The sequence below is a fragment of the Peromyscus californicus genome, unplaced genomic scaffold (genome assembly GCF_007827085.1).
Source record: "Peromyscus californicus insignis strain IS unplaced genomic scaffold, ASM782708v3 Scaffold_4__1_contigs__length_199733344, whole genome shotgun sequence".
NCBI lineage: Eukaryota > Metazoa > Chordata > Mammalia > Rodentia > Cricetidae > Peromyscus > Peromyscus californicus.
In genome coordinates, this window is record NW_026294562.1 from 91,180,518 (window position 1) to 91,202,899 (window position 22,382).

Genomic DNA, 22,382 nt, shown 5'->3' on the forward strand with positions numbered 1-22,382 from the left:
TAGCAAGGTAACGGCAAGCATTCTTTTGTGCATCAGATGTTGTGCCAAGCCCCAGACATGAATTCATTATTAGCTGTGTTAGAGGTCACTCTGCTCCATCCTTGCATGGCTTGGGTCTCGAACCTGGACTAGGGGTGGTGAGGTAATGAAGAATGACACACGCATATAGAGAAAAGCTGGAATCAGGTGCACTGGGCTCTCTGATGGAGAAGCTCAGCATCATGGAAGCGCAGCATGTTTATTATATACAGCTGAACAGGGAGGCAGGTTTAGCTAGTCTCTGCAGAAGCACTCTGTGTAGGGGAGCAGTCTTCAGGCCATAACCCTGGGAGCAGGGACAAGCTACCATGGGCATTTTCTGTAGCTACTATCAATACCCACACATTGGCCAGGAGAAGGCTCTGCCACCCCTCAGAGCATCACCCAGGGAAGGCTTTGCCACTCCCATGGGTCTGAGACATTGGGGCCCTTGACATGGCTGTGCTCATGTCAAACGATACACTCAGTACTTCTTCAGTCACTCCTGACATTGCTCCAAAGTCTCTTCATTCCCATTTGGTAGATGGGAAAACTGACATTCAAAGAAACAAGTGACATGGCCAGGGCCAGCCAGCTATTAGATCTGTGTCTCTCCAGTGCCTTGGGCACAGAGGACCAGTCCCTAGAGGCTAGGCTGCAAGTTTCTTAAGAGCTGAAGCATGGTGTGTATCCTTCCCAGGGCAGACAGGGTTGCTAACCTATTCGAGAGATCAGACCAAAATTCAAACCCAGGGCTGTTTCATCCAGGGCATATCTCTGGCCCACTCCGAGAAGCTAATACTCAGCAGCTTGCCTGCCTCCCCTTGGTAGGATGTTCTCAGGGTGTGAGCTCAGCGGGAAGGCAGTTCTCGGAATGTTCTGGGAGGATGCAGGGGCTCATGAGTCACTCTGCCCTGCTCCTCCCCACTCCTTCCCAAGGCCCTGGATGTCATTCATTATCTTTGTCACTGGATTTTCTGCTGCTGGTTGGCTGCACAATTATCCCTAAAAGGAAATCAGCCTTAAGTTTCATGTCCATAGCCAAGTGCACGTGAGCCAGAAAAAGGGCCCTGCAACTGTCTTGGAAGGGCTGGAGAGGCGGGAGGGGGTGTGTGTGGCTCTGCTGGGTGGGCAGACACTAACTGCCTGGCTTTGGACCTTCACTGGGGCTGACTTTTAGAGGCCTCCTCCAATCAGAACCCTGTGCCCTCCGCATCAAAGGCAAGAGTGCCAGAAGAGCACCAACTCTCTAAATATTTACCCCAAAAGTCAAGAAAGAACCGAGACAGCAAAGGCCGGGAAACCAGACGCCGTTGGTGTAGGAGAGAGGGGAGAGCTAGGAACATGTAGGATTTTGCCTTGAACTCCAGAAATTTCTGTGAATGCCAAATGCTAGAGGCAGGACCTTGGGAATTCACTGCCTAGAAATCTATGGGCACATTCCCAACAAAATCAAAGCTCTTTACAAGAAAAGTTCTAATTTTGTATTTAATTTTAATTTTTTGAGACAGGATCTCACTATACAGCCCACGTGGACCTCAAACTTTGCTACATACAATCAGGTATGGGTGCCACATGCCGATAATCACAATACTTCAGAGGCCAAAGGCAGGAGGATGACAAATTCATGACCAGCCTGGACTGTGTGACACCCTCTCTCAGAAAATCCAAATCAACAACAAAATCCTGATATGTAGTCTATGGCAAACTCCAGTCTTTCTGCCTCAGCCTCCTGAGGGCCAGGAGCAGGATTGAATTCAGAGTAAGAAATGAAGAGTTTCAGTTTGAATAGACCCAACAGCTATATTTGCTTATAGCCCTGCTGCCGGCCCCCTCCGGCATCCCTGTCTTGGAGACCAAGCTGGAAATACCTGGTAAAAATCAAACCCAAGAAGTTTGCATCAGTGATTCCACTTCCAAGAATTCACAGTTGGGGGCTGGAAGCAGGAAAAGGAAGGTGGGCAGATGGGCAAGAGCAATGGGCAGGAGTGAATATGAGCAAAGGTTAGTAATATATGTCTGAAAACACTGGGATGAAGCACATTATGTTCTAAAAAGGAATTCATGGTGCTGGTAAATGGGAATAGGATATTTTTATTTGTTTGCAAGCAGGCTTAATGCACCATTGTTAGGAGGAGTAAATCGTCACAAAAAGCTTCAATGCCCTGTAATAGGAAACTATTTGAACACCTTCTAGCAGGGTGTGACTCCTTCATACAGTGGCTAAAAAACAAGATCACACCTGAAAGGCACCAAGACCGGGAATAACCAGAAGAGAGTAGTCGAACATCTAAACATTGTATTTATTATTATTATCAGTGTGTACGGTGGGGGTCAAACTCAGGTCTTCAGACTTGCAAGCTCCTTGACCCACCGAACTGTATCCCCAGCCTGCCTCACACTTTTAACACATGGTTGAAGCACTCAGATTTTTTGTCGGTCTGTCTGTCTTTGGTGTTGTTTGCTGTTGTTGTAACCCAGGTAGAGCCTCAAACTCGCATCTATCCTCCCAGCTCAACCTCTCAAGTACTGGGATTACAGTAATTACTCCCCAACTTGGCTCACAGCCTTGCTAACATATACACTACCACTGTCTCTAAGTCCTGAAGTGAGGAATAAAGATGGGTCCCAACTTTCCAGTCAATTCTTCTGACCCCAGGAGCTGGAGAGATGGCTCATTGGTCAAGAGCATGTACTACTCTGCAGAAGACTTGAGTTCAGTTCCCAGAACCCACATCAGGAGGCTCACACCCTTTCTAACTCCAGCTCTGGGGGATGTGATGCCCTCTTCTGGCCTTCAAGGACATCTGCACTCAGATGCACATACCCACACACAAATACATAATAGTTCTAAATTAGTTTTTAAGTATGTACAAAATTCAGTTTAATAAGAATATCAGTAATACTATGAGCTGGCTTGACATCCTGTGAACAAGAAGGAAGTTCCCCAGAGCAACAACCGAGAGCCTGACAGCTCACAGCAATGGCATGCTCAAAGGGTCCAACCTTGTGTTCCATGCTTTCCAGTACAGGGGCGTTTCTTGACAATTCTATGAGGTGCAGATACCAAGGCCAGAGCTCAGAGACAACAATAAACTTGTCTCAGGTTGCACGACCAACATGAGACCTGGCAGGCTGGCTCCTGGGTGGCGCTGGCCACTCAGCACTAGTTTGGTTTTGTGTGTGTGTGTGTGTGTGTGTGTGTGTGTGTGTGTGTGTGTGTGTGTGTGTGTGTTTTGTTTTTTCAAGACAAGATTTCTCTGTGTAACAGCCCCAGCTGTCCTGGAACTCACTCTGTAGACCAGGATGGCCTTGAACTCACAGAGATGCCCCTGCCTCTGCCTCCTCAAGTGCTGGGATTAAAGGTGTGAGGCCCCACCACCCAGCTCAGCACTAGTTTGTTGAACAAATAAACCAACTAGAAAAGTGCCAACATCTTGAAAGGCTAGGGAAACTCTAACTTATTAAGTGGTTGCTATGGAAACCAAAGACATGCCACTGTTTGTTATTATGGATGAATGAACACACACTATTCAGAAAAAAAAGCCCTTGGGTTGGGCAGAGTTGGATTTGCTTCCACAAGAGACTGAAATCTCTGCTTTACCTCTTTTGTGGTTGTCGTTACTTAAAAAGATTTATTTTTATCATGCATGTGCACTCGTGTATGCACGTGAGTACAGGTACCCATGAAGGTCTGAAGAGAGCGTCAGATACTCTGTAGCCAGAGTTATAGGTGGTTGTGAGCTTCCTGAAGTGGGTGCTAGGAACCAAACCTGGTTCTCTAGGGGAGCAGCAATCTGAGCCATCTTGAGCAATCTCCAGCCCCCCGCCGCCCCACCCCGTTATACCTCTTAATAGGGGAGCAACTTTGGGCAAGTCACTTCACTTCTCTGAGCCTCCTTTCCTTATCTGTAAAATGCGAGTGACAAGACCTCCCAGGATTCCCATAGGGATTTAATTCATCCAGATGCATCACATATGTTGGTTACATCCACAAATAAAAGGAAGAGCTGGGATGGAATAAGTCATATTTGGAGCATCACCAGACACACCCCATCTCTTTCAATCTTAAAAGCGAGCTGGAAAATGGATGCACATCTCCCAGTGCTCTGACTGAGAAAGTTGGCTTTTAACTGTTCTGATCCTGCCTCTCACATATTGACTCAGGGCATCTAATACTATCTCCAAATGCCAGGCTTCATTTGCATTGGGTCAAAAGCCAGCCTGCTGATTGCCTCTGTTGATTTTAGGCAGGGACTTCAGCACCACCTTAGCCCTGAAGTCCACCTTTCTCCTGGCCCCTGGCCAGGCCTAGCTGGCTTTACTTGGTACTCAGGAGAGTGACAGATTTTTACTGTTTAGCTTGTGCAGTTCGGACCTGGGCTGTACCCTCTGGCAAGACATTTGTCATGGGCTGTGCAACTAGGTCATGCCCAGGCCACTTGGCAGGGCACTGCCCAGACTTTGGCTGCTCTTTCTGCCCAGAAAGCTGGTGTATCAACCTTTGGGTAGCTCCAGGGCTCACCCTCATGACCTCTTTTAAGTGCAGCAGGTTTTATCTGGGAGCATTTTAGAATTCGAATTTTTTAAATAGCCAATGGCTTGGTATGGTGGTACACACGTAATCCCCAGCACCTGGGAGGCAGAAGTAGGTGGATCTCTGTGAGTCTGAGGCTAGCTTGTTCTACACAGTTGTGGGAGGCCAGCTCCCACCTTTAAAAGGGTTCCTATGAGGAGGAGAGAGAAAGAAATAAGAAACTTTTATATAGAAAGATAGCAGAGAGGAGACAGACAGAAACACAGGATAGCTTCAGGAGGACCTGGATCAAAATCCACCGGCCTCTTCTGTCACTTCAAAGGGCTTTTTATAACAATGCCAAGGGGCGGGGCAAAAGACTTTCCCCTTGCTAGATCAAAGCACACCACACAGCCAAGTGTAGACCCTTCCCAACACCTGGTAACCATTCCCGTGGTCCAATCATCTCCTTAGGATGCAGCCCTGCTGGGTAAAGCAAGCTCAGATTCTCGGACCTTGAGTAAGTTCTCATTAGGAAACCTCTGTGAGTCTCTACACACAGTGAGTTACAGGAAAGCCAGGGCCACATAGTAAGACCCTGTCTCAAAACAAAACAGAATGAACAAACAAAAACCTGCCAATGGCTCACACAGGGACCCTTTGAAGACCTGTCCCGCAAAACAAACGCCCCCTTCAATGAGTGCATTCAGTGCTTGGGGCACACCTGGCATTTCACTCTACCTTCAGGACTCACAGAAGGCTTCTATTTTTCTCAAAATCAAAGTGGAAAATTTCAACTATATCCTAAAGTAGCAATGGCAACAATCACCCTCTTTGCCCATTCCTTCAACTGCAATTCCTACCACAATCATGTGTTAACACACACAACGAAAAAATTTAAAGAATATTTTAAAGAAAGCAATACCAGGCCTGGAGGGTCACCATACTCCATGACTCATGATATGGAAGTAAAGACTTGAAAAGCAAGCTGCTGTGCCGGGCGGTGATGGCACACGTCTTTAATCCCAGCACTCGGGAGGCAGAGCCAGGCGGATCTCTGTGAGTTCGAGGCCAGCCTGGTCTACAAAGCAAGATCCAGGACAGGCACCAAAACACCACAGAGAAACCCTGTCTCGGAAAACAAAAAACAAAAACAAACAAACAAACAAAAAAAAAAAAGCAAGCTGCTGAGCCAGACCTCCTGGGTTCAAATCTCATGCCTTCTTTTCCCTCGCTAAGAAACCATGGAATCTATTCCATTCCTCCTCGAAAGCAATGAGGTTAGTGTTTCTCAGCCTCTTTTTTGCTTGATGGTGGCCATACCACTGAGCTCCTGTGGGTGGTAGCTGGCAATGTGTTAGGACAGGCTAGCCAAACCTTCCCCTGTATCTTCTACCTCTTTCTGGTGGGCAGCGAGGACCTAAAGGATAGGAAGGCTGCTTGTGAGCGCTAGGCACACGCTTAGCACTGGGCTATCTCCAGCTCAGAAAAACTTTTTGTTTTGAGACAGACTCTCACGTAGCCCAGGCTGGCCTCATACTTGCTATGTAAATGAAGATGACTAAGCTGCAGCCCCGACTCCAAAATACCATGTTGCATGTTAGAATCCCACGCACAAAAAAAGCATCAATTACCAGTGACTTTAGGAAGCAAAGCTAGAAACACAGAAAATCCAAAGACAGATCTGTGTTTGTTTAGTCTGAATAGATGCTGCTAATTAGTCTCATCAAGAAGTGTGTGAAAGTTCACTGCTAAAGTCACCTGACATCTTGCTAAACAGCCATTGCTCTTAGAGTCATATGGTGTATTGTAAAGAGGGCAGTTAATTATCTAGATTTCAAAAAATTTACAGTATTTATATCTTATAAGAAATCACAATACCATTGTAATTAATCCAAATGTGTCAAGCCTTAAAATAAGTCTTAAATAAATAGATGATATGTGTAATTTTTGAGACAGGCTCTCATTTTGCCCACAATGGCCTCAAACTTGCTATCTGTCTGAGGAGAATCATGCTATGTATCTAAGATGAACTCCTGATTCTCCTGTCTCCACTTGACAGGTACTAAGAATACAGGCCCACACCATCATGTCCAGCTCATATTTGCTCTCAAACAAAACAAAACAAAACAAAAACCAACCAAACAAACAACAACATGCTGGGCATGGGGGTGCACACCTTTAATCCTAGCACTAGGGAGGCAGATGCAGGCTACAATTGCTCTCCTGTCTTAAAAAAGCCTGAGAGAGACCTTGGATGATCATGTGGAAACAACCCAATCGAGGAACAATGCCAGTGGGTTCTGCTGGGGCCTAAGATGCTTCTTTATACTCATTTTCGTTGGGTTAAACTTCAGAGAGTTGAGGGCCTGTCACAGCAGCTAGTGGTACCTTAACAAGCATAGTGCTTTGACTTTGGAAATCTTCCCTGGCCTCTCTGTGGCTCGGTGTCCTCAGCTGAAAAAAACGGGGTTAACTAACTCCTTTCATAGGTTAGCTACAAAGATCTAATAAGTCAATATATAGAGGACACTAACCACAGTGCCTGGTCCCACAGTAGAACTGTATTATGGTACCCACTGTCAGTATTATTGTCTAAAGAGTAATAGTATAGACTATGGCTTAGCTAATGTCCCTCAAGGCCCCATTGCTAAAGATGCGGACCCTAGAGGGGGCTTACTGGGAGGTGGTGGGACCTCTAGGAGGTAGGACCTCTCTATTGAGAGATGCTCATGTCCCTAGAGTGTAGGACCCCAACCCACTCCTTTCCTTTTTGCTACTTAGCCAAAAGGTGACCAGTTTGCTGGACCATGTGCTCCCCATCATCACCACCTGTCACATCCAGCAACACCGCATAGTAGGTCTGCCCAATCTTGAACTGAAACCTTCAAAACCGTAAGCCAAACTAAACCTTTTATAAGTTAATTATCTCAGGTATTTCATTATAGTTATAGGAAGCTGACTGACACAACATGTTATCAAATTTTTCTATATGTCATTTAAATGTATACATTCTTAATCTTTACTCGCTTCCTGGCATGATTTTTTTAAGTGCATTGGTGTTTTGCCTGCTTATATGTTTGTGTTAGGGTGTTGGGTCCCCTAGAACTGGAGTTAAAGATAGTTGTAAGCTGCCATGTGGGTGCTGGGAATTGCACCTGGGTCCTGTGGAAGAGCAGTCAGTGCTCTTAACCACTGAGCCATCTCTCCAGCCCAATGACTTTGTTTTTTATAGTTTGGGGCTGAAGCTATATTCTAGGCAAGCCACTTGTAGTTTAATGATAAAAGCCAGAAGCATAACAAGATTATGACAATTTCCTTAACAGGGGTATTTTGGGACTATGTAAGATGAAATATGCCTAGTTGAAGGCAAAAAAGTGTCTCTACTGCCCCCAGTCAATGTCAAAAACGAAGAAGAAGAGACAGGCAGCTTTCTGACTAGCATTCAGGAGATGCTCATGAATCCTATGTAATTTAAAGAACTGGTGCCCAAGACATCCAAGTGACCAGGAAGCATGTGAAAAGTTACTCAATATTAGCCACCAAGGAAATACAAGTAGGAAGCAAGGTGAGAAACCTTTCACCCATGCTAAGATGGTATCACGGGAAAGACAGACACTAACACATGTTGGCGAGGCCAAGAGAGCCTGGCCTCCTCACCACTGCTGGTGAGAACGCACTTGGTGGAGCTGCCTTTTCTCCCCTTCTTTCTGCATATGTGTGTGTCTGCTGTGCCTGTGTGCATGTGCACATTCACATGTGTGTCAATATGAGGAGACTGGAGGGGGATGCTGGGACCTCTGTCACTCTTCCACCATATTCTTTGAGGCAGAGTCTCTCCAGCAAACCTGGGACTCGCTGTTTTGGCGTGTCTCACCAGCCAGCTTACTCAGGGATTCCATCTTCCCCTTCTAAGGCTGAACTTACAGGTGAACTGCCATGCCCACCTGGCATTTATGGAGGTTGTAGGGGTCCAAACACTAGTTCCCTTGACTGTATGGCAAGCACTTTAACCACTGAGCAACCTCCCCAACTCTGGTATAGCTACCTTTGAAAAGTTTGGCAATTCCTCCAAATATCAAACATGGCAATTACTATATAACCTAGCCATGTCTCTCCAAGGAAAATGAAAACACACAGTCACATAAATGCTTACATGTGAAAATTCACAGTGCTAATTTGTAATAGGCAAAAAATGAAAATAACCCGTGTCCATCAGCTGATGAGTAAGTATATCTACCCAAAAGAATATTTTCCAGCTATAAAAAGAAATGAAATCCTGATACATGCTGACAATACCTTGGGTATTGTGGGTACCTTGACAATATTCTACTAAGAGATCAGACACAGAAAATCACATTGTACAATTCCACTTAGAAGCAATGTCTAGAACCGTAGTTCTAGTTTCTTGCTGTTGCTGTGATCAAATGCTCTGACCAAAATTTAGGGGAGGAAAGGATTTATTTTGGCTTACACTTCCAGGTCCCAGTACATCACCGAGATAAGTCAAGGCAGAAACCTGAAGTTAAGCCTTCTTGTTATTCCACACAGCGCCTTGACCAAAGGAACTCGCTTCACAACTGAAGTATACAGTAACTATGGAGATGGTGCTTGCTAGCTGACTTGCAGGCTGTTATACTTGGCTTGCTGCTTTCTTACATAGTCAGGGGCTGCCCATCTAGGGGATGAAGCTGCCTATGGTGGGCTGGGCCTTCCTACATCAATCAACCATCAAGACAGTCCTCCACAGTCATGCCCATAGGCCAATCTGATCTAGGCAATTCCTCAATGGAGGCTATGTCAAGTTGATCTTAAAGCTATCCAGGGCAATATGCTAATCCATGGAAATAAATAGTAGATTGGGAAGTAGGTATAGGAATTTTTTTAAAGGTGATAGAAATCATTTGCAACTTACAGCAATGATTGTACAACAGTGGATACATTGCAGAATGATGCCATTTAAAGATGGGTCCTATATCACAGCATAGATTTAAAAGAATTACTACCCCTCCCTAGGGACCAGATGGTCTTTCCTCTGCCTCTGAACTTCCATCAGAAACCTGAAACATGCATTCCCACCTCATGAGAAACTGTGTGAAGACAAGTTACTACTGTGTGACAGCATCATGACACACATGCTAATGAGCCTGCAAGTTAAGACAAGAGGTCCAAGGCTAAGAGGTCTGGGCAAGAAGGGTAGCTTGCTTGCAAGGTACCAGCACACCAGGCAGATGAATCTGTCATTCACACTCTCTCCCTCATCCCCAGCAAACACAATCTTCCAACCCCAGAGGTACAGGCAGGGCTGTTAGATTTTGTTTTTTTCATACAAGAACACTATGAATCACAATTCCCAGAACCAGAATCCTGAAAGGGCTGGGTAGCCAGGAGCCCAAATGACTTCAATTGATGTCATAGCATTGGAAAAGCTGACAGTCAGGCCTTCCTAACTGAAAGTCAATTGCCAAGCATGAAATTCATGGCCCCTGGACTCCTCTTCCCCACCTGCTTCAACACCAATTTAAGCAATCCTGAACTTTGATCCCTGTGGTAGAATGTCCCCGATTTATTGAAGTGTCAGGTCCCAATTGTGTTAACATCCACCTCTGGCAGAGCCATTACTAGGCGTGAATCTGGGTGCCCATCACCCTGTCACATTAGCACAGTGACCATCAGAAGGAACAAATCAATCTTCCTCTCCAGAGTCATCAGGGAGCCTTGCAATTTACCATAATGACAGGCAGGGAGGAAAGGCAGGTGAAGCATTGTTCTTCCTCCGGGAGACTGGACAAGCGCTGGAAGGGGCAACCGCAACCGAGCCCACCAGGAAGCCTTGCAACCTTCATCCGAGACGAGCAGCTGCAGCTCCTGCAAAGGGCTGCACCCTCAGACTTGCTTTACAGTAGAACTGGGTTACCCTCCCCCTGTGTTTTGCAAACAGCCTCAAAACTGTCAGCTCCTGCTGCTGCCCAGGCTTCTCCCGCCTGTCACTATTAACTACCTGTCATCTGCAGGTCTACTCCACCAGGGCTGAGAGCCAGGAAGGGGTGTGTGTGTGTGTGTGTGTGTGTGTGTGTGTGTGTGTGTGTGTGTGTGTGTGTGCCTTATGATAAATAGGAAGATTCCTTCCAGCAGAGAGGAGTGTTTATTTCCAAGCCTGAGTGAGGTATGGGGGTGTGGGGTGAACCGGGCAAGAAGCAGGGTTCCTCCTCGAGCACCCTCTTGGCTTCCTGGAGCCAGTAAAGGTGTGATTCTACAGTAGTGTCAACAGCTCAAGCCCATTATTTACCTGGTGAGGAGCCTAATCCGGCCTGCAGAAGCCTGCTGGCCTTTGTCCCCAGGACCACGCATCTGAGACTGTGCCCTAAATTCCCATAACTCTCTCTGATTCAAGACTGTGATGGTTAATCTTGATTGTCAACTTAACTGGATTTAGGATCACCATGGAAACACACCTCTGAGTGTATCTATGAAGATATGTCAAGGAAGGTTCTGCAGAGCAGGAAAGACCCATCCTGGCTGTGGGTGGCACCATCTCCGGGGTGGGTGGGTGGGAGGGAGGAGGGAGGTGGGGGGAGGGGGGCCAAAACCGAATACAAAGGAGGCAGCAGGTACCAGACCTGTCTCTCTGCTTCCTGATTGACGCTGTGATGTTGACAGCTGACTCACACTCTTGCTGCTGTGCCCTCTCCCCCATGAACGCACCCTCAAACTGTGAGCCAAAATTAACCCACCCCCTCCCTCCCTCCTTCCCTCCCTCCCTTCCTTCCTTCCCTCCCTCCCTTCCTCCTTCCCTCCCTCCCTTTCTTCCTTCCTTCCCTCCCTTCCTTCAGTTGCTTTCACCAGGCATTTTGTTACATCAACAAGAAAGATAATAAGAGAAGAACTAAGGCACTTGATAGACATGAAGAATTCTCTGTACAGAGTGCCCACACCTGCTGCCTTGGTGCATGCCTCAATTATCTTGGTGTGCGTGCGCCATAATCCCTAAATTTGAGCATAGGACTACAAAGCCTTCCTGGTTTCCCCTCACTTTCCACTTCCTCATCAGAGCTGCCTGTAGCCCCCACTGCCATGCAAAAGCTGCCTGCAGGATCATTGGTCTGAATCAAGGAATCAATGGAATCAGCAGATTTTAGATTCTACCAATAAAGGTGTTGTGAAGAGAGAGGATCATAGAGCACTGTGCTGAGCCACCTCAGTCATGGGGTACCCACAACCCGGGTTCACACCGTGGGAGAAGCAGCCCCTGCTCCCCAACACAGTCACCCCCAGGAGCTCATTTGTGCAGAGCTTTGTTCCTGACTGCTGAGAGCTGGCCTGTGCTCACCACAGCACAGTAGAGAAGAGTGGGTGTTAACAGAGGCACAGGGATGGCTGAAGGGAACAGCGTGTGAATCATAGATGAAATAAATGCTCTGGTCACATCTGCTACCAAGTAACTCCCAGAAACACTCCCTGAGGTATGGGGTGTGATGGACATGTGTTCCAGTGAGCTCAGGTCCATAGCAAATGTGAGACATCTGATGACTGACTCCTGTCACAGGTGAAGAACATGTGCAACAATCCACTTGTCAAAGGAAGGAAGCTGAGAAGGCTCAGTCAGTAAAATACTTTCTTGCAAGCACAAAGACCTGAGTTCAATCCCCAGAACCCACATACATCAATAAAAGCCAAAATGACGTGATAGTGTGTGCTCATCATCCTAGCCTTAGAAGGGAGATGGAGACAGATGGGTCCCTAGAGCTCACTGGCCAGCTAGGCTAGTCTACTTGGCAAGTTCTAGACCAATGAGAGACACTATCTCAAAAGGCAGTGATTGGTGCCTGGGTAACAACACTCCAAGCTGTCCCATGGTCTCCAGACACCTGTGGGTTTTGTTGTTGTTTGTCTGGGCCTTTTAGTCAGCTCCTTGTTGTTTTTTGTTTGTTGAGACAGGGTTTCTCTGTATAGCCCTGACTGTCCTGGAACTGGCTCTGCAGACCAGGCTGGCCTTGAACAAGCCACCACATCTGGTCTTATTGTTTCATTTTGAGACTGGTCTCTCAAAGCACCATAGACAGTACTTGAACTTGAGACTTTCACGACTCACCTCCCAGGTAGCTGGGGTTACAGGCTGGTGCCACACCACCTAATTAGCTGTCATGATTGATTGATGGGCAGGACTCTTGCTGAGGGGGCCCTGCTTCTGGTTCATTCATAGTTCCTTAGGCTCTGCACTTTGGGGTGGGGGTGGGAGATGTTGAGACAGGTAAGAAAGGATACAGGAGGTGAGAGGAAGAACAGACCGGAGTGAAATAATTCTGAATCTCAGAGAGGTCTGGTCTGCCTACGTCTTACTGTTCCCAACCCTCTAGCCTTGGCCAGCGAGCAGCCTCACCTCAGTCCTTCACTGAAGCACGTGGGTATGAATGTGTACAGAGTCACTTGAGCAGAGGAAGCCGTTCCAGCTGCCCCACACCACCTCACCCACCCAACTCCTTCACACTATGCAGTCAGAACCCACATATTCTAGGACTTGATTTCTGCTCTCAGAGGTCCGCCAAATAATAGGACTTACTGAGAATGTCTTCTCACAAAGAAGATATATTCCTAGGAAGAGAGAGAGAGGGGGCATTTTCACAACCTAAACACATACACATGCAGCCCAAAAGTTGAGGTCTAGGTGGAATCCAGGGACCAGAAAAGTCACCCAAGAAAATTTGGGGTAAGCTGAGGACTTCCTTGATGTAAAGAAGATGCTCATTGATGATCCAATACAGTTAAAAACAGACTTCCTGGAGTGGGTGTTAAGTATGCTGTGCTATGACAAACACCTGGGATATAAATATGACCAGAATACACACAACTCCTGCCTGCATGGTATCTGCAGGGGAAACAGAGGACAGGTGAGGCCCAAGGCCCAGGCTGAGGAGGGTCCATATCCAGGGTTCTGGCCCTCAGGTGAAGTCCTCCCCTGGATTTCTCACTGGATTCAGGCTCCACGACATACTGAAACTGCTGACAAGGTTACACCTGGTTTTTAAAAGTACTTTACTGTTACGTTTTAAAGTAATTTAATATTGAATCTGCTGTGCAGCTCTCCTCAAATGTTGCCCATTTATCCACAACAGTGAGTGGAGGTTTTAGATGTTCACCGGATGTCCATGGGAGGACTCCGTCTCTTCTCCAGTACAAATGGCCTCAACGTAATTATGAACTGCGCTTGTTAGCCAAATAAAGATATTCCAGGAGACAAGAACAATCCCTAATATGGAGGTGTCCTTGGGCTGGAGCCCACTTATCCAGGTCTCCATCTCCTCCTCCTGACATAGAGGTGCCTTCATTAGCAAAGGAAAGAAAGAGTCTTTGAGGTGATGTAATTCCCAGACCACCCCGTGCAGACAATAAAATGGAGTCTGAGAGAAGCCTGGTGAAATCAGAGCTCAGAAATCATAGAAGGACTTCGAGGCCCCCAGAGGTTACTCAGCCTAATCCCCTAATTTTAGAAATGGGCAAATGCCACCAGAAAGAAGCAACTCGACTGTAATTATATAACCAGTCAGTGAGGGCAATTTTCACCAGGGTAAATACGGGGAAATCCATCCCACAAAAAACCCACTACTGATGTGTGTTAAATAATACTCAGGGCTACAGAGAGAAGCCTCCCCAAAGTGGGTTCCACGCACAGACACTGAGGGCTAGTGTCACAGTAGAGTGGCGGGCTGAGAGGCTCTGATGCACACAGAAGCCTTCCACTGTCTTCAAACATGCAGAAGGAGATCATCTGAGTTTGTGTGGTTTGTTTGTTTTCATACAGCCCAGGATGCTCTTCAGCTTGCTAAGTTAGCAGAGGATGACCTTGAATTTCTGGTCCTCTTGCCCCACCCCGCAAATGCTAGGATTACAAGCCTGCACCACCATGCTGGTCTACAGGGTGCTGGGTCATAATGAATAAACAGAGTTTATTGAATAGAGAAGGTCTTTTTAGAAATGTCAAATAAGCTGGGCGGCGGTGGTGCACGCCTTCAATCCCAGCACTCAGGAGGCAGAGCCAGGCGGATCTCTGTGAGTCAGAGGCCAGCCTGGTCTACAGAGCTAGTTCCAGGACAGGCATACAGAGCTAGTTCCAGGACAGGCACCAAAACTACACAGAGAAACCCTGTGTTGAAAAACAACAATAGCAACAACAACAAGTCAAACAGTACATGAACAGGATAGAAGAACTGCAGCATCTACGTTGTGAGCCTAGTCTTTATGGCTGAGCCATCCCTCCAACCCAAAGGCAAGAACACAAGAAAACCCAGGATGTGTTTAGGAAATAAAGGGCCTTTCCTGTGATGAAAATGGAGATTTCTTAAAAGGGAAACAAAAGAAGTTTGGAATGCAGAGAAATCTGTCCTGGGGAGAAGTTCCCTTTACATTTAAAAGTAAAACAACAAAGCCAGGCAATGGTTATTGCTTCAAAGAAAATTAGCCATTAGAAAACTTCACTCCTCCAGGCGGTGGTGGCACACGCTTTGAATCCTAGTACTTGGGAGGCAGAGGCAGGCAGATCTCTGTGAGTTCGAGGACAGTCTGGTCTACAGAGGTAGTTAAAAAAAAAAAAAAGGTAAACCAACAATAAATAAATAAACCCCAAACTTCAGTGCTAGTGAGATGGCTCAGTGATTAGGAGCCTGGCTCCACTTCCAGAGTACCCAGGTTTAGTTCCCAGCACTCACATGGAGTGCTCACAAGCACCTGTTAGTCAAGGGGATCCAACACCCTCTTCTGGGCTGCAGGCATGTACACGTACATGGTGCACACACATCCATGCAGACAAAACACTCACACACACACAAATAAAAATGAATAACTCTTGGGGGAACTAATTAGACAACATATTTTCAGGCATGGAGGCCCACACCTACAATTGCTGCATTTGGCAGGCAGAGACAGGAGGATCACCTAAAGTTATGAGCCAGCCAGGGTTGTACAGTGAGACCCTGTTTCAAAAATCTAAAACCAAACAAAAACAAAACAATATATTGGCCAAAAGATAAAGAAAGAAGAAAAATGGATCAGAGATAGACTAGTTGGGTAATTACTGCAATACTTTAAAAAAAAGTGTGTGGGGGGGGGGATTTTTAAAAATAAACAACTAGCCTAAAAGAAGACAGGACTTAGCCTGAGTGAAAGTCATGGTGTTTAGAAAGTGGAGTCAGTGGGACTAGATGAGAGTCTGGACCTGGGCTACCCACTGCCCATGCCCCACACAGCTTGCTACCTATTCTACACAGCCTTAGTGTTGAGAAAGCACTTGATATTTTTTAAATGGCTAAAAAAAAGGTGAAAACTTTGTAAACTTCAGGTTCAGTGTCAAATATTTACTGTCTGACCCTTTAAAAAAGTCACTGACTTCTAAAATAGAAAGTGCCTGACATGGGGGCTGGAGAGATGGATGGCTCAGTGGTTAAGAGCACTGGCTGCTCTTCCAGAGGACCTGGGTTCAATTCCCAGCACCCACATGGCAGCTCACAACTGTTTGTAACTCCTGTTCCAGGGGATCTGACACCCTCACACCAATGCACATAAAAAAAATAATAAAAAAAAAATTTAAGGAAGGGCCTGACACACTGCTGCTTAGGTGGCTGATAGATGATGAAAGAAGGGACATGAATCGGTGACAAGTAGAACAAATAATTCCACTGATGGCATGTAAAGCTGGGATTCCATGAACGATCCAAAAGGCAGTGGGAAGATGTATTGGGAACATGGGTGAAAGATCAAGATTTGAGATATGTGAGAATCATCATGGGCAGATGATAGGTGAGGGAGCAAGTAAAATAATGGTGTACGTGTGTATGGGCGGGGGTGGGGGGGGTAGAGGGTGGGTAGGATCCAGGGAGGCAGGAAGAACTACTGAGCAGAAGAGCAGCTAGAGAAGGGATCTGAAAAGTGGAGAGACACCAGGACCAAATTCAGCGAGAACAAGGTACGGGAGATGATTTAAGGACTCAAGCTGAACAATGTTGACCGTCTCCAGGAGCCTAGGCAGAGGCAGGAGCAGAATCAGAAAAGGAGCCCTTGGCCCGGGAAGTCACCTGAATAATAAAACTGGCTCTCTGTTTGGTCTCAGGATTCCGTATTAGCCCAGTTTTCCTCTTACTGCTCCTGGCCTCTTCCGTCTCTCTCTGGTTCCTCATCTCGCAGCTTCGGAGTTTGGGGAACCCGTGGGCCTCTCAGTCCTTGGACGTCCTCTATTTTATAACCACACTTGATGATCTCATTCAACCTCATGGATTGAAATACACATGGCTGCATCTCCACCTAGACCCTCCCCTTGACTCAGAACAAACCCAAACCCAACATCTCTCCATGGAAGTACAACAGGAACCATTACCTAGACAAGACCAAAACCCAGAACCTTCTCCTCCTTTCCAAAGCAGGTGGATCTGCAGGATTCTCCATCGCCTTCAGATCAACTCCATTTTGCAGCTGTTCAGACCGATGAGCCCTGGTGCCTTGATGTTCCATCCAGCCTTTCAATAACTCCCTCTCGCTGTATCTTTAGACAACACCCAGAATTCAACTCTCAACACCTACCCCCATTGCGGCTACTCTGTGTCAGACCCCACTGTCTGTCACCGGGATCACTCTAGGGGCCTTCTGACTCATCTCCCGCTTCCATATTTGTTCTTCAGTCGCTTACTATTACGAATGACAGCTACGGAGACAGAAGGGAAGCCAAACTCTTCTGTGTGAACCTTCCCAAGCCTTCCTGTCTCTCCCTCTGAGCAGAGGCCCTAGTCTCACAATGGCACAGGACTGGAAACTCATTAGATCCCCATAGCAAAACAGACGCTAGCTGAGTTACAATTCCTGAGCACAGGCCTGGGTCGAAAGCTCACATGTAACATCTTGGGAACAGGATCGGACTTGCCAAGAAAGGCCACTTAGCCTTTCCTACAAGGTCCAAATTAGTGCCATATGGGCTTCAGACTGTCACTAGCTACCTACAGCAGCTATAGAAGGTTCTACAGCCCACAATAAAGACCATTTCAAGTTTCAAAGACTCTTTACAAGTAAGTTGTCAATTTCAATAGCCACTATTTGTGCCTTGTGATGCATATGACATGGCCTCTCTAAACTTCACAACTTCCAGGAGGAAGTGGGGGGCTGGGAGACCATGGTAAGCCCTGGCCTCACACATAAAAGACCCTGGGGTTGGTCACAGCACTGCAAAACTAACTAACTAAACAAAAGGAATTTTAGTCTCACGTTAAAGATGACGAAAGAGAGACTTAGATAGTTTAAGGAACTTGTCCTATGTCACAGACATTAAAACAGGATAGGACCGAAGTCAAAAATAAAACTGTAAGCTAAGACATTTTTAACTCCTATTCTCCCTTGTTCATCTAACAGTGGTTTTTGTGTGTTTTTAAATCTTTTTAAACGTGTATGGGTATTTCCCCCCTACATGTATGTCTGTGTACCACATGTGTGCCTGGTGCTTGCAGAAGCCAGAAAGAGGGCATTTAGATCCCCTGGGACTAGAGTTACAGATGGTTGTGACCTGCTATAGATGTTAGGAATCGAACCCTGGCCCTCTGAAAGGGCAGCCAGTGCTCTTAATCACCGAACCATCTCTCCAGTCCCTTGTCTGTTTCGTTTTTCTTATGAAAAAAAAAAAAAATACAAGAGTGGCTGAGTATTGTGGTACATGCCTAAAATCCCAGAACTTGGGAGGTAGAGGCAGGAGGATCAGGAGTTCAAAGTCATCCTCAGCTATAGAGGGAGTACAAGGCCAGCCCAAGCTACATTAGAACATGTCTCAAAAAAACCAAACATATAAGGCTGGGGTTGTAGCTTGGTGATAGAATGCTTGCCTTGAATGCAGGAGACCTGAAGTTTGATCTCCAGTCCTGGCAAAACAAAACAATGAAACACAAATGTGGAAATTTGTTTGATACCTTCTACATGAGACTTATTCTATGATGTACGTAGTAAGTATCCCAAGGAAGACATTTTTTTTTAATAGAAATCATTGACCTAAATATTCTAACACACATCATATCTTTCCAACCTTTGTGTCCTACAGTGGGACAGAGCAAGCAGGTTATCAGATGATGAAGGGTGGTTCTTGGTCCCATGGGAAACCCATGCTTGAAGCCTTAGGATGGTTTCTAAGCATATCAATGCACAGGATTCTGAGGAGTCATGAAGACTGAGAGCGAAACAGAGGGCAGATTCCTCACAGCACAGAGTTGTGAATCACACATGACACAGAGCGAGACCCAGCCTGAAGTCACTACAGCTGAGAGCTTGTGGGTCATAGGCTACCCACAACCAAGGAAGGCTATCAATGTAGCCTAATGCAAAACCATAAGCCCACTTAAAACATTATGAAGACCTCTATGTCAATTCTTAGGGTGGGGGGATAACTCAATTGGGTAGCTTTCAATCATCAATGTTACAGGTGACATCATGTCACAACACAGAAAGGTTGGACATGCCTGTTAATGCAGCATCCTGTCTTGGCTCTCATAATCTTGCCTATGGCTCTGTAAATAACTCTTTCACTGCAGCACATGCTGCTTGGGTCACAGAAAGCTGACTGAGGTGTTGAGGAAATGAGGAAAGAACAGACACACGTACAGAAAAGCTGGGGTCAGGTGGGTCGTGCACACTCTGGTAGAGTGGCAGCAACTATGCAGGAACTCAGAACTTCAGCAAGTTTATTATGGACAGCACAGAAGGAGGGGTTAGCCAGGCTTGGTAGGAGGTGTCTGCAGATGAGCAGTCTCTAGATTAAACATCTGGGAGGAGGAAGCTGCGGATGTGTTTGAACACACTGGTCAATCGTTCATAATGCTCATACTTGTGCACACTGTCAACGTTTGCACTCAGACCAGAAGAAGGCTTGGCCATTGTTCTGAGCCTAATCTAGGGGAAAAGCTTTGCCAGCTTCCCAGGGGGCCAAGGCTTTAGTCCTTGACATGGCTGGCTCATGTCAAACAACACACATTCCCACAGAGTTTCACTCCCTCCAGACTTCACTCTCTCCCCACACTCCTTCATCAATTATTTTCAAAATCCCATCCAAGTTGACCTTCTGTTTCCTCAGGGCTCTGATGAACGGAAAAGACAGGATGCCAAAGAGCCTTAAGATCATGTCCCTGAGGACCAGCTGAAGGGAGAGCGGATGCTGAAGATTAGACTCCAGAAAGTACTACAATCTATTTTAAAATGGCCAATGCCACATCAGACTCCAAGATAGTATCGGGGACAATCTGATCACCTTTGGGCTAATTCAAACCTTTCTCATAGCTGGTAACAGTGGGATGAACACTGCTGGCTAGTTAGGAGCCTCAGTAATTCTGAGTTGTCAATCAGCAGGTGGGTGGACCACCCATACCAGGAATACAATCTAGAAAAAGGACTTCCTAAGCTAGGATCTCATGATCAGTCACCCACTATACATTAATCAGGGTTTACCAAAACACTTGTCCACAATTTCCACTTCTGTGGTATCAGAGATCTGTGGTCAACTGTGGTTGCAAAATACTAAGTGGAACATTCCAGAAATAACTCCTAAGTTTTACATCGCACACCATTCTGGTTAGCCTGATGATGATTTGCATCATTCCACACCTTCCTGCCTGGGGTAGAAGTCCTGTGGCTTCACATTGTATATGCTACTAGGCATTGGTAACTTAGTAGCCATCTTTGTTATTGGCTCAATTATCAGTCTGACTGTCCTAACATTGCAATGTCTGCAATAGTAAGTACTATCTGTTATTATTATCATTATTGTGTGTGTGCATGATGCATGTATGTGGGCATTCTGGCACAGGTCAGAGGACAACTTTAAAGAGTCAGTTCTTTCCTTCCACATTTATTGTAGGATTCAAATCACAAGTCTGGCGTGGCGAGTGCCTTTACCCACTGAGCCATCCCAACTCAGCCATGTTAACATCTCTGACTGTGCCTAACATACAAGTTAAACTTCACCATAGACATGTATAGGAAGAAGCATACTATCTATCAAGTTCAGTACAGCTCATAGTATTGGCCATCCACTGGGCAGCTTGGAGCAATTCCCCCACTGATAAGGGAGCTAGCTATAACATTAACTGCAGGGGCTGGGGGGTGTAGTTGTAGATTCTTCCTGCAATCTAAACAACACTTAGCTCTTGCATTGAGTTTACTAATTAAACAGCAAAGTGGCTTCCATACTTCAGGAGACTAAGAACATGAGACATTTCCTAGTTTATCACCTCAGACCCACTACTAATCAGTCTCTTGAAATGATCTGGGGGCTTGGGATACCACAGAGTGGTGGAGTACTCGCCTAACATCACTGAGGCTCTAAAACCAACCTCCAGTACCACAGACAAGAACAATCCATCAACAGCAAACCAGGTCTGGTAGGGCAGGACTGTAATCTCAATTGCTTTGGAGCTGAGGCAGGAGGACCACAAGGTCCTGCCTGGGCTACAGAGTAAGTTCAAGATTGGCTGTGCGACTTGGTGTCTCAAAAGAAAAGCACAAGAGGGTGGTACTCCCGCAGTAGTCCCAAGGCCCTCTAGGTTCAATACCAGTGCTGCCAAAAAAGGAAAGCATTTTAATCCTACAGCTCTTATTCATACAACTATCACCATGTTGATTTTTGAGAACCATCACTTCCTTTTACACACCCAAAAGCGAGTTGCAAACTCTGCCTACAGGACAAAGTATTTTACACAGAAACTATTTTGGAAACAAAAAAAAACAAAAACAAAAACAAAACAAGATTGCTCCGAAACACCATGTTGGGAAAAAGAAAGTGTTTTGGGGTTTTGTTATTGCTGTTTTGTTTGTTTGTTTTTTAAATAAAAGCTCTGAATGGAATGCCCGGGTTCACAGCAGGGTCATGGCCCTTAGGTGTAGTCAGTTTATCCTACCCTCCACCTCGGCGCGTTCCTCACTCTTTCAGTCAACAAGCATTTGACACAAATCATCACTGTCCACACAAGCCCAGGGGACCCGCGAGAGACCCAAGGAGGCCAGCGCCGCTGCAGTAAAGGACCCGAAGGCTCCCGGGAAACGACGGCGCTGCGGAGACCAATGAAGGCTGAGAGCGGGGAGTGACGGAGCAGGAGAAAACTTTCCAGCAGCAACTTGGCAAATGCCAGCCCTCGGGCGCGCAGAGGGCGGGGACAGCGGCCTAGCGGAGGGCGCAGGGGACCGGCTGGGCCTGGGCTCTGGGACCACAGTCGTCCGAAGCCTGGGCTCCGTGTGTGGCCCAGCGAGGACACTGTCCCGTCCGAGGCCCGGAAGGCGACGCGGGGACAGTGCGAGGCGCGCCCTGGCACTGCCAGGGGGTCCCCCACCCCCAGGCTCCCGGGTCCCCGCAATGCTCGCGGCCTCGGCCGTTCCTACCTTCCTTGGCTTTCTTCCTCCGGGCCAGCGTCCCTCCGAGTTTCCCCAAGAACGAGTCATCCTTCTTGCGGGACGGAGGCGACTTGGGGGTGGGAGATTTGGGGACCGAGGGCGACTTCTGCGGAGAGGTGGCCATGGCGGCGGGACGCGGAGTTGGAGCTGGGCGGCCGCGGCGGGCGGCGGCGGGACTGAGGCTGCGGCTTTCCAAACGGAAGCGGAATTATTCCAGGCATTTGAGGCAGCTCGCTCGCCTTTCCCGTCCCTCGCTCCCTCCCTCGCGCCGCCCTCCGCCCTGCAAGGAGCTGCTGCGCCTGGGGCCCCGCGCCCCGGGCTGTCCCGGCTGTGAGGATGCCCAGGCCTGCCGCTTGCTGGGGTAGATGCACACAGGGACACGTGCATGCAAGGGGGACATGAAGCCTTATCTGGAGCCTGGAAGCCTTCATTTCTCCCCTACCCTGCACAC

General features: G+C 47.0%; 1 protein-coding gene across 2 annotated transcripts in view; it reads right to left on the minus strand.

Moving 5' to 3' along the window:
* Positions 1-22,218, minus strand: part of Parva (parvin alpha) — a 155,579-nt gene extending 133,361 nt beyond the window's left edge. The window contains exon 1 of one of the 2 annotated variants that reach the window (XM_052762982.1): positions 21,920-22,218. In XM_052762982.1, the coding sequence (XP_052618942.1) occupies positions 21,920-22,055 (136 nt within the window). In that variant the 5' untranslated portion in view covers positions 22,056-22,218. Of the gene's footprint in view, positions 1-10,263; positions 10,316-21,919 lie in introns of those variants that run through there. The other variant, XM_052762983.1, reaches the window with a different exon arrangement.
* Between the last annotated feature and the right edge of the window lie 164 nt (positions 22,219-22,382).